Genomic DNA, 11,874 nt, shown 5'->3' on the forward strand with positions numbered 1-11,874 from the left:
GTTTGTGAAAAGCTTCGTCATAATTTCAGAGGTTTTGAATTGTGAAATAAGTTCTAGATCAAAAATTTGTTTCACTTCTGGATTATAAACAAGTTATCGATTAGAACTCTTACGATAAAAACAAGTTTTAGAATGGTTAATCCAAAAGTGGAAAAGTTAATTATATATTAACCAATTTAGAAGTGAAAATATTAATCCAGAATGCATCTCATATTATATAATTTAGCGTGTTGAATAATATTGAAAACAAATAATTTTAGACTGTGCAATTCTAACAGTACATTCTAAATTTTAATTTTCAAATTGTAAATCGAAAATGTCTAACAACATTAAAAATAAATAATTTTAAATTTTACAATCCAAAACACAATTTTTAAACTTTTAACCTAAAAAATACACAATCCAGAAACCTTTCAGATCACTTAATCCAAAACTTCCCTGTGCTTTGAAACTTTTGACATTTTGCGTAGCTTGTAGAGGTGTAGAAAGAAATTATGGAAGTGGAAAAAAAATAGTTCAGATTAGACGGCCCATATTCTACAAAATGGGCTGTGATCTTGGTCTTGCTGCCTACGTCCAGCTGTTGTTACAAAGGCCCGTTATTTTAACAATGAAAGAAGCAATGGGTAAAATGGAAAAAATATTCACTGCTCCCCTCACCTCACTATATAGAACTTTTCAAATCAGAGATAAATATTCTTAGCAATGTTCTTGAAGAGTGTTTTAATCCTAAATTATACACAGTGATTAAAGTAATTGATACTTTAAAAAAAGACCTAAATTTTGAAAGAATGAAATTTGAAATTAGCTACAGGCATAGCTAAAATTTGATATGAAAATAATTTTGTGACATAAAAGGACGTAAAATTTAGGGAAATAGAAGAAAAGGAAATATTAATATAAATAATTTTGAAGTATTGGTAAGAATTAGAAAAGAAGTGTGATTGTGTTAAGAAGGAAAGTAATTGAAGGTATATGAATAAGGGTTGAGCCGGCTGGGCGGCAAAAGTGGTCCCACAGTTTGTTGAAGTTTTGCCGCCACATTTCAAAGTGGACAGAGTTACAAAAATGGCCCTACTTCTCATTGCACACAGCTGTGGAGATGTTGCCATCTTTAACTTAACCCCCTTGTCTCTAATTGCATTCTTTCTTTTTTATTAAAAAAAATCTTAAACTCTAATGTGACAAAATTATAAAAATCACAAATTAAGGTATTGGATGCATGTACAGTAATTAGTACACCAATTAAGGTATATATGTACTTTTATAATATCTTAATATAATTTTTACCCTCATTTCTTTATTATCATGACGTGTTTTAATCTTAACTTTAACTTTTGAGTGATGTGAGACTATATTGATATTACCGAAACAATAGCACCTTTCAAAGATTAAGGAAAAAAAGTTTATGATTTTTTGAAAAAAATTTAAAATTCTTACACACGATATCACTGTTTTGATATTTAAAACGAATGATACTTCAAATGTGGTGATTGACTCTAACGATACTATCTCTCGAATTTAAAATCAAAACATCACCGATTCAACTTTCCAAGTTAATTATCCAAATTTGTTTAAAAAAATATAAGTAAATATTGAAGTTATTCACTAATGTTAAAAAAGCTAAAAGTGTAATGCAATTTAAATATAATAAAATTAAAAACAAAACATAGATTAGAGATTAATAGAAGACTAACGCATAAAAAGTATTTAGTTTATCCCTAATGAAGTATGAGTGATTCTTCATTATGTAAGAGTAGCGTGTATTTTATTTTGTTTTGCTAGTTGTCAATTTATTATATTTACCTCATTTCAATTCCATGTACGGTGAGACCAAACCAAGGGATATATAGGTCATTTCAGAAGGTGCCGCCCGAAACTTCCCTTTCCGGCAAATTGAATCAAAACCGTTAACTGCTATTTCCGTTAACGTCTCTTCGCAGACTCCTAAACGCACCAAAGCTTTCACTCATTGTCCCTCCGCCATGACCACCGTAGCGGTCACCACTCGATCTCAGATCCTCCGCCACACCGCTGCATTTACCTCCTCAGTCCTCTCGCAACCAGAACTCCGGCGCCGCCTCATCGCCACTCTTCTCCGCGACACTCCAATCTCCGACGAGAAACACCTCAAACTCGCCGCAGACACTCTAGAAAGCGCGATTTCCTTCGCCAGCCCCGCCCTTCGGACCTCCTCCCTCTCTCTCCTGGAGAAGCTCCTCTTCCCTCTCCCCGACTTCGCCCTCTCCTCGCTACTCCTCTCTCTCGCCCACGCCATCCGTAACCGCCCAACCGAATCCGCCACCAGCCTCCTCCAAATCTTTCACTCCAACAAAAACAACAACGCTTCCCTCGCTAGATCGGAAATCGCTCCTGTGCTCTACGAGCGCCTCTTCTCTCTACATCTCTTCCCTGTCTTCCGCTGGTTCGATGAGCAGAGAACGAAGATTCTCTCCTCCAGTCCCTCAACCTCGAGCCGTGAAAACGATTATTCGGTCTCCGAGGAGTACTCGGTGGTGCTGCCTTGCGCCAAGGTGCTATCGAAGATGAGCGAGGAGCAGGCCGGAAAGCTCCGGGAGGTGGAGAGAGAGTACGAAGAAGTTCTCGACGAGAACTGTAGGGTTCTCGCAGAGTATTTCAAAGAGGTTTTGGTGAAAGAGAACAGTGACGCGGGAATTAGTCCACCGCCGTTGATACTGAAGAGCGCCGCTGAAGGTGGCGGCAGGGAGAACCAAACGGAGGAGATGACGCCAATGAGTGTGTTGGAGAACGGACGGTATAATGTAATGTTGTATATCTACTTTCTCACCAATTCGTTACTCTTTTCAAATCAATTGCTTATCTGTTTTGCTTATGCTTTTGTTTTCTTAGGACATTCCATGAAATTAAGGGGCAAACCTTATAATCATACTCATATACTTCGATTCCATTTTAACTATTTGATTACAAATAAGCAAATTATACAGACACTTTAAAACGATTATCATTTATATAAATTACATGTATCATAACTTTGTTATCTTTTGTTACAAGTATTTTATATAATAATTGTTTTATACGGTTAGGTAAATGATAATTAAACTTTTATTTAATTAATGGGATTACAATTTTTCCTATCAAAGCTTATATAATTTTGTTGTTGTTTTAATATCACTGTAACGAACCTGTAAATCGTTACTATGATTGTGATCATATACAATGCACAATAGTAATATGCATTCACATTAGAAAGTACACAACATATGTATAAATTGTATTAAGTGTAGAAGAAATCTCTATTAGTATGAGATTTTGATGAAGGAAACTTCCATTTTCATTCTAATAAGCAATTTTTTTTACCTTTCAATTTCATTAATAGACAGTTAAACATCAACTCAAACATCCAAAACAGTAAAAAACAAGAATTCAAACATACAATCATTACAAAAATTATTTATCATACATTCTAATTATTATATTTAAATGTTAATCTCCGTAACTTGGATTATGTTGATTTTCATTTTCTTAAATAAGAATATTATAACCCAAATTTTAACTCTCCTTTATAATCTTGGACAAAGTATTAAGAAAAATCAAGAAACTCTTCACATAAAATCTCTTTATGAATATATAAACTTAAACTTACATGTTCACAAATACACAAATATGATCCAATAGAGTTTATTTTTCTTTTGTCACCTTCCTCAATATTTTTTTAAATGTAAAAATTGAGAAAAAATCAGTATGATTATAATAAAAAAAACTTAAAGACATGATAATGAAGAGATAAATATTTTTATAAAAACTTAACTATTATATTTATAAATTTCAACAAAGAGTTGAATAATAATATAATTTCTATGCATTGTTATTTTCACAACGTTGCAATCATTCCGAAATTTTGTCCAAATTTTTCATAATTTCCACTCTTCATGTTTGTTATATATTGACATACTTGCTCACTTATACAAACACCAATTTGAATTATTTATCACTTTTTTTTGTCTTTCTCTTACTAAATGTCTACTAACATGTGAGTGCGCATGCATTATTTTCCTTATTGTTAAGTTTTGGTTTTAGAAAATAAACGTTTTAAGTAGTTGGAAAATTAGAATTTTCATTCACTTTCGAAGGTGCTTTTAAGAACATAATTATAACTGGTATTTCAGTTAGTAATATATAGGATAAATATTCTTTTTATATAATTCAAATTTATTACAAGTAAATATTTAAAATAGAATAATTATATTTTTAAATATGATGTGATATGATGAGAAATGGAAAGAAGAAGAAAAAGTGGAGTTTATTAAAATTTGGTGGTTTTGAATCGTCATTGTTAGAATTTAACATACTTGGACTTTCATTTCATAATCATTCTGTCACACTTTTTTTCTGCGATTTTCTGCAGCCAATATGGTCCGAAAGGGAAGCATCTGTTGAATTTTTGAGCCCCGGTTCCAGCAGAAGATCTCCCCAGACACCATTTTATCCTCAAAGAGTCTTTTCCAGAATTCTCAATCCCAAAAATCCTTCAAAAAATTGGACAACGCCACTCCATTTAAACACTACACCTGACGCTGATTTTTCTTCAGAAGAGAGTTTGCTTAGTTCTTCTTCAGATTCTGAGGCAGAAAATGAGGTATGTGTAATTGATACTACCGAGAGAGGACTGAATTTTCTATGACAGTTGTTTTACTTCTTGAAACGCTAAGTGATGATAAAGCTCTGTCATGTAGGAAAAGGACACAACTATCGCATTGTTGGAGCCTCGACAAAGCCAAATTCAAGAACAAATGCAAACCTTCTTCAAACAATCTAGGGAGTACGTAGATATTTAACAACTACCATTATTCTTCACTATCTCTGCGTTTTCTTTAACTTGGATTATTTCTACTTGTAGTTCACCAGATTATCCTATGGCAGACTTCGATAACCCGCTGAATGGAGTTGGGAAACATGCACCTCCCAAGGATTTTGTCTGTCCAATCACAAGTCATATATTTGATGATCCAGTGACTCTTGAGACTGGTCAGACCTATGAACGTAAAGCGATCGAGGAATGGTTCAACAGAGGGAACTCAACCTGTCCCATCACCCGCCAGAAGCTGCAAAACATTCAGCTGCCCAAAACAAATTATGTGCTCAAACGATTAATTGCGAGCTGGAAAGATCGCAACCCCCATTTGGTCCAACCGCCGTATGAGAGTCCATACGAAGATGCTGAGGCAGCTGTGCAGTCAACAACGCCTTCAACTTCTCCTAATAGTGTTATAATCCAAGCCACAGTTGATGGGATGATGAGTGAGTTACGCTGTGCCATCAATAATCTGTACATGTCAGAGATTCTCAAGGAATCGGAAACGGCCGTGCTTCAAATTGAGAAGTTCTGGAGAGGAGTGAATCTGGGAGTGGATATCCATAGAATGTTAGTAAAACCTGCGATTATCAATGGATTTATGGAGATTCTTTTCAATTCTGTGGAGGCCCAGGTGCTACAAGCGGCAGTTTTCCTTCTAGCCGAGATGGGGTCTAGGGACAACTCTGTTATCGAGACTCTCACCCGTGTGAAGACTGATGTGGAATGTATCATTGCTCTTTTCAAGAACGGGTTGACAGAGGCTGTTGTGTTGTTGCACCTACTGAATCCTCCCATTACGAGTCTTACAGAGATGGCCATAGTGGAGTCTCTCATAACGGTTTTGAATACGAAAGAGGAAGAATTGGTTGCGATGTGTTTGAAGCCAAAAACTGCTGCAATGCTTTTACTTGCAAGGATAACTGGAAGCAGTGAAGAGATAATTGCATCTTCTGTTGTCAATACCCTTTTCTCTGGAAATGCAATTGGAACTATTGTCAGCAGTTTTGGAGCTGACTTGGCAAAGGAGAGGATTGCTGCAGTAGAGATCTTACTGAGATGCATGGAAGAAGATGGGACTTGCAGGAGTAACATTGCTGATAAAGCAGAGTTGTCACCTCTTATGGAAACTTTAATCGGTGCTGATGATGGAGAGCGTTTTAAGATTATTCAGTTTTTTGCCGAGTTGGTCAAATTAAATAGGTATAAAAATTTCGTAATTATAATTATACTAATCTAATTAATCTACCTTGTAGTTTGTCTGATAGCTTCTTTTGGGATTCCCTTCAGGAGGACATCCACTGAACAAATTCTCCATATTATAAAGGAACAAGGACCTTTTAGTACAATGCATACTCTCCTTATTTATTTGCAGGCAGCACTTCACGATCATTGTCCAGTTATGGCTGGCCTCTTACTCCAACTTGATCTTCTGGTGTGAATCTTTGATGCTTCCTATATCTTTAAATATAAGAACTAGTTGTATTTCTTGTTACATTGTCTTTGTTTTTCTGACTATGATAAAATGCTGTTTTAGAAGTAATAGTAGCTTAATTTTCATCGTGCTATTTTTAGGTTGAGCCAAGAAAAATGAGCATATACCGCGAAGAGGCTATGGATACTCTTATTTCATGCCTGAGAAACACAGATTTCCCCGTTATCCAATTAGCGGCTGCAGATACAATCATGTCACTGCAAGGAAGCTTCGACTTCTCCGGAAACCCTCTAATCAGAGAAGTCCTCCTTAAACGTGCAGGTATTGACAAAAGTTCCAGAAGTCTTGTATTGGTGGATCATCAGATTAGCAACTCCAGTCCAGAAATTGATATAACTCCAGTGAAGTCCTTTGAAACATTTCTTCTATTTTGACTTTGTGTTTTCTCCTTGCCAGATATTTTTTCTGATGCCTTATTTATTTTGTTTGGCATCAACAGGAAGAAGAGAAGGCAGCTGATGATTGGGAAAGAAGAATTGCATATATTCTAGTTAGCCATGAATTTGGCACTATTTTTGAGGCTTTAGCTGATGGCATGAAGAGCCGAAATCCAGAACTACGATCAGCATGCTTTTTATCAGCTACCTGGCTCACGTACATGTTGACCATTCTACCGGATACAGGCATACAAGTACCAGCTCGTGCTTGCTTGCTGAAGCCGTTCATAGCTAAATTAAATTCTGCTAGGGATGTAGAAGACAGAATCCTTTCTATGGTTGCTCTCAATAGCTTTCTTCATTTCCCTGGTAAGGTTCACAAAGACATTAATTAAAAGTTACAACTGACAATCATCATTTCAAAATCTGGTAGCAATAATCTTGTCTAAGAAAGAAGGAATAAGTGCCGATGAGCAGTTCCTCGAAGCATGATAAGCCACTCAAATGCAGAATTCAGCGTTGATTTAGATCATATATTATCTATATTAATGTTGGATTCTTAGTCTATTATTGGGGATCAAAAAGTTCAAAATAGTTTCCTTCTACATGAATATACGAGACTTTCTGTATATTTATGTTTTCAAATTCCTGCAAGTCGTTGTTATGCAAAATAGAAAAAGGGTGATGATACGTTATATTGTGAATTTCAGAAGGCTTAGGTGATCTAACTTCCTACACTAAGGATATTTTAAAAGGGTTGAGAGAGCTCAAGAGATCTTGTCCCTTAGCATCTAAAATGCTAAAATCTCTGGTTGAAGAAAATGAATCTAAAGCGGTAAGTTCTTGTATTCTTAACCCATTTTCTAGAATAGGCAATCAGGCATTGTGGATCATTTAAATTTCTTCATTGGAACAGGACATTTGGATACATAAAGAGCTCATAAAACAAGACTGCAGCGAAAATGGAGAGGTGTTGTCTGTCATATGCTTTAAGGATAAAAAAATTTCGGGTCATACAGATGGCACAATTAAGGTAATTAGATTAGAATTTTACATGCTTTGTAAATTCTAACAAATAAGGATTTTAAGTGTGAACAAAAACAGATTTCTCATGGCTGTTGTAGATTATTTAAATATCTTTTTTTATAAAAAAATATATTTGTTTCCTTAGATTGTCTAGAAAATAAATCATTACATTATCGATCTGTCAATTTATGCAGTTACAATAAAAGAGAATTAGGTGCAACGTGCATGCTAGACCTAAATAGGTATAAATGTAGATATATGTATAGTAAGATGGAGTGGACTCTATGTGGTGTTCTGTGCCACATGCTCCAAAGATTGAATAGCTGTACAAATACTAAATCATTCTTGATCATTGGCAAATATGTTCCGGTCTTGGTTGCAAACTACAACTTTATTGTAATATGAGCTGACTGGAAAATACTCTGTAACTTCTGAAGGTCTGGACATTAAAGAATAATTTATTCCATCTGTTGCAAGAAATCCAAGAACATACTAAAGCAGTGACAAACTTGGTGATTTCAGAATCTGGTGACAGACTGTACAGTGGTTCACTTGACCGAACTTCAAAGGTAAAATTTTCTGCAGTTACTCTAGCCTCGTTTTTTTTTTCAAAGTATAATTTTATAGATTAATCATTAAATTGGTTAAAATTTTAAAAAATTATTAAAATAGTAATTCATAGGATTTCAGTGTAATCAGACTTTAATTATTACTGTAATCATGTCAAAGTGTCACGATTACTATTTTAGTAAGTTTTTGAAATTTTACTTATTTTAGTAATTAACCTATAATTACTTGATAAAAAAATCTCTAGCCTCTATGTCAGGCTGCCCTGCTAACAAAGGTTTTGTTTCATTAAAGTACAGGTCTGGTCTATTGGAAAGGCAGCAATACATTGTGTACAGGTGTATGATATGAAGGACCAGATTCATAATTTAGTTGTAACCGATAGCTTATCTTGTTTCGTTTCGCAGGGGACTGGTGTCAAGGTACTCTTAAACTATGAATACATGTTCTTATTTGAATGGTGTTGAGAGAGTCTGATCACTTCTTTTGTACAATCTAGAGTGTAAACTAACACTAGTCTCCTTATTATCAATGCCTCTCTGTCACACTCAACCGTAGCAACAAACATTATGCTCTAAACTTTTGCTCTGAGCTGCAAGTTGTACCGTTTACTTTATTTTATTCCCATCTGGCTGATTATGTGATTGACAACAAAATTCCCAGCATTGTTTTCTACTGAAATTACTTGGCTTTCTCATCAGGTTCAGTCACTGAATGGAGAGTCAAAGCTGTTAAATTCTAGCAAATATGTGAAGTGTTTGGCTCATGTTAATGGGAAATTATATTGTGGATGCCGTGACAGTAGTGTTCAGGTATATAGTTTTTTTAAGTGAAGACAGCGTAATGTGATACTATATCAACATTCTTGCAATAATATTCGCGTGATATTTCAGGAGATACACTTGGCCACTGGAACAGTCAATACTATTCAAAGTGGTTATAAAAGATTACTTGCAAAAGCAAATCCTATTCATGCACTACAAATTCATGGTGAACTTATATACGCAGCTGGTTCTTTCTTGGATGGTTCTTCTTTAAAGGTATCTTAGATTCGTTTGATTTAGCGGTATATAGAAAGGTAAAAAATAGTTAAAATTATAGCTAGAAACACCGGGTTTCATGATATTTTGAATTCCAAAATGCAGAAAATGTTTGAGCTACTTGGTGTTAATTTTAAGGATGATATACCATTATCATAGTTAGCTAACTCATGCATATATAAATGTCTAGATATGGAACAGTTCCAATTACAGTATGGTTGGATCACTGCAAACTGTATCTGAAGTGCGGGCTATGGCAGTGAGCTCAGGATTGATTTATTTGGGGTGCAAAGGAGGTACGGTGGAAATCTGGGATATGAAAAAACTCAGTAAAGTTGACACGTTGCAAATGGGTACCAATTGTAGGGTCAATTGCATGGCTCTAGACAGCAATGAAGAATTTTTGGTAATTGGAACTTCAGATGGACAAATTCAGGTGACTTCTGGCTCACTTTTTAGAGTTCAAGTTTTGCATTTTTATTATGTCATATATGCACTGTCTATGTAGCATTTGTACATTGTCTTCCAAACGAAACTGTAATAATAGAGCTTTTTTTGACAGTTACTAATCTCTGGCAATTGCAGGCTTGGGAAATGAATTAACAGAAGATGCTCAGAGTACAGCTGGTGGAGGAAGATGTAGATGAACTTTGACAACATTTGATTCGTTAATACTTTCATATTTTAGGTTCTTCGTGAGCTGTATATAGTTCAAAGTTTATACATCCAAGTGCCTTGTACATAAGATTAACTCGTAGATACGTGATTTATTTGTTTTCCTTCTCTTGTGGAAGGATGTTTGGAAAGATGAGGTGAACTTTTCCATTGTGAATAATGTTTTTGTGAGTCTCTGATGTTTAAACTCATATGATTAATTATAAAGAAAAACTATAAATAATTATGATGATACAAATTATATTTAAAGTTTGATTAAAAATTTACTTTTCGTATAAAATATATTAACAGGTATCATTTATTAAAAGTTATATTAGTATAATCTATATTTCTCATATAATAATTAATGTTATATAATATTTTATTTATTTTTTTATATATATATATATATATATTTATATTTAAAAAAAATTCATTTACAAAGACACTCACTTATATACTGATTTTTTTTATTTTACCTTTAGTTGATTTGATATAAGATTTTCAATAATTTATATACAATATAAAATTGTGCCTTTAAGATTTTTGTTAATATTTTTAATTTTTTAATTTTTTATGTTAAATTTTACTTTATTTTTCTAATTTTTTTTCACCTTTGATTTTTTTCCTTTTTTCAAATTCTTTATGTATAATTTTTATAGTTATTTTTTTTCAACCCAGTAGTACTGAAAGTACACTAGTTTTTCACTGATGGAAAAAAAGTATTATTTTTACGTTTAATAAATTGTAATTGTAATGTTATTCTTACAAGGTTTGATTTAACCACGCTTTTATTTGTTATCTTCATAATATATTTTAACTTTATAAGTACTAAAAATATTCGACCAATATTACACACACGATGATTAATTTTAAATTTTTAAGTTTTTTTAAAAGGGTTATTTTTTGGAAATGGAAGATTGAATAATTTTATTGGATAATTTGAAATTAATGAAACAAATAAAAAGTAATACCGTTTGAATATCATAAATTGGATCAAACAAATAAAGATAATTATACAAACTAACTATATGAGGTTACTTAAAATAAATTTGTATTCATTTGTTTGTGATAGATATTACACTGATAAGGGATTACGAGGAAATTTTTATTAAAATAAATAAATATATATTTTAATAATTTTTTAAAAACATTTTCATATATTTTTAATAAAAAAAATCTTATTTCAATTCCTTAATAACAGTCATATATTTTACAAAAGTTTTTTTTCCTTACTATCACTATTCAATTACCCCGATACTGCATGTATGGGCCTTATTAACATGATCAACATACATCTCCTTCATTAACAAGTTATTAGAGAAAAAATTAAGATTAGTTTTGGTAATAATATCTTATACCGGTAATACACATCATGAAAAAACATATAAATTATTATGATAAAAAAAGTGTAAAATGTAATAAATATAATAAAGATAAAAAATAGATAAAAAATCTCTTAAAGAACTTAAATTAAAATTTTATAATTAAATAGATATTTAATTTGAAAAAATAATTTATTAATACTTAAATAAAAATGGTTAATATAAGTGAGACTTAAAACTTATTTAAACTTATAATTATTCATGATTTTAAACTATAGCTTTAAAAATAATTAATTATGCATATCAATGAAAGTGGAAAGTTGCACCTCCTGAATTTTTAAAATTTATAATTAAATGTATTGAATTTTCCTTTATTGTACTTCCTAAATCTATATATTGACATTATTATAAAGTGAGAAACTCACATTGATATACAAAAAATGTGGATCCATATATTATATGATAGTATTTTTATTCTTTATTATTTTTTAATTAAATTACCTCCACTGAATATATCAACCATATGTTATAATGAGAAGGATAAGTATATATCCAT

At 32.6% G+C, this 11,874-nt stretch overlaps 1 protein-coding gene across 4 annotated transcripts; it reads left to right on the top strand.

Annotated features, from left to right (window-relative positions):
• The first annotated feature begins 1,731 nt into the window (after window positions 1-1,731).
• Window positions 1,732-10,207, top strand: LOC137812862 (putative E3 ubiquitin-protein ligase LIN-1). Of its 4 annotated transcripts, none has more exons than XM_068615094.2 (15): window positions 1,732-2,783; window positions 4,388-4,618; window positions 4,716-4,801; window positions 4,880-6,037; window positions 6,125-6,269; window positions 6,410-6,670; window positions 6,769-7,075; window positions 7,417-7,541; window positions 7,623-7,739; window positions 8,170-8,301; window positions 8,599-8,721; window positions 9,001-9,111; window positions 9,193-9,339; window positions 9,530-9,775; window positions 9,925-10,207. In XM_068615094.2, exons 1-15 carry the CDS (start codon window positions 1,986-1,988, stop codon window positions 9,940-9,942), a joined length of 4,005 nt encoding a protein of 1,334 aa, XP_068471195.1. In that variant the 5' UTR covers window positions 1,732-1,985; the 3' UTR covers window positions 9,943-10,207. The 4 variants fall into 4 exon arrangements, with proteins under 4 accessions (XP_068471195.1, XP_068471196.1, XP_090155313.1 ...); XM_068615095.2 differs by having other exon boundaries at window positions 1,932-2,783; window positions 4,703-4,801; XM_090299187.1 differs by having other exon boundaries at window positions 1,932-2,776; window positions 4,703-4,801.
• The last annotated feature ends 1,667 nt before the right edge of the window (window positions 10,208-11,874 follow it).

The sequence above is a fragment of the Phaseolus vulgaris genome, chromosome 2 (genome assembly GCF_051622355.1).
Source record: "Phaseolus vulgaris cultivar YP4 chromosome 2, ASM5162235v1, whole genome shotgun sequence".
NCBI classification, from domain to species: Eukaryota; Viridiplantae; Streptophyta; class Magnoliopsida; order Fabales; family Fabaceae; genus Phaseolus; species Phaseolus vulgaris.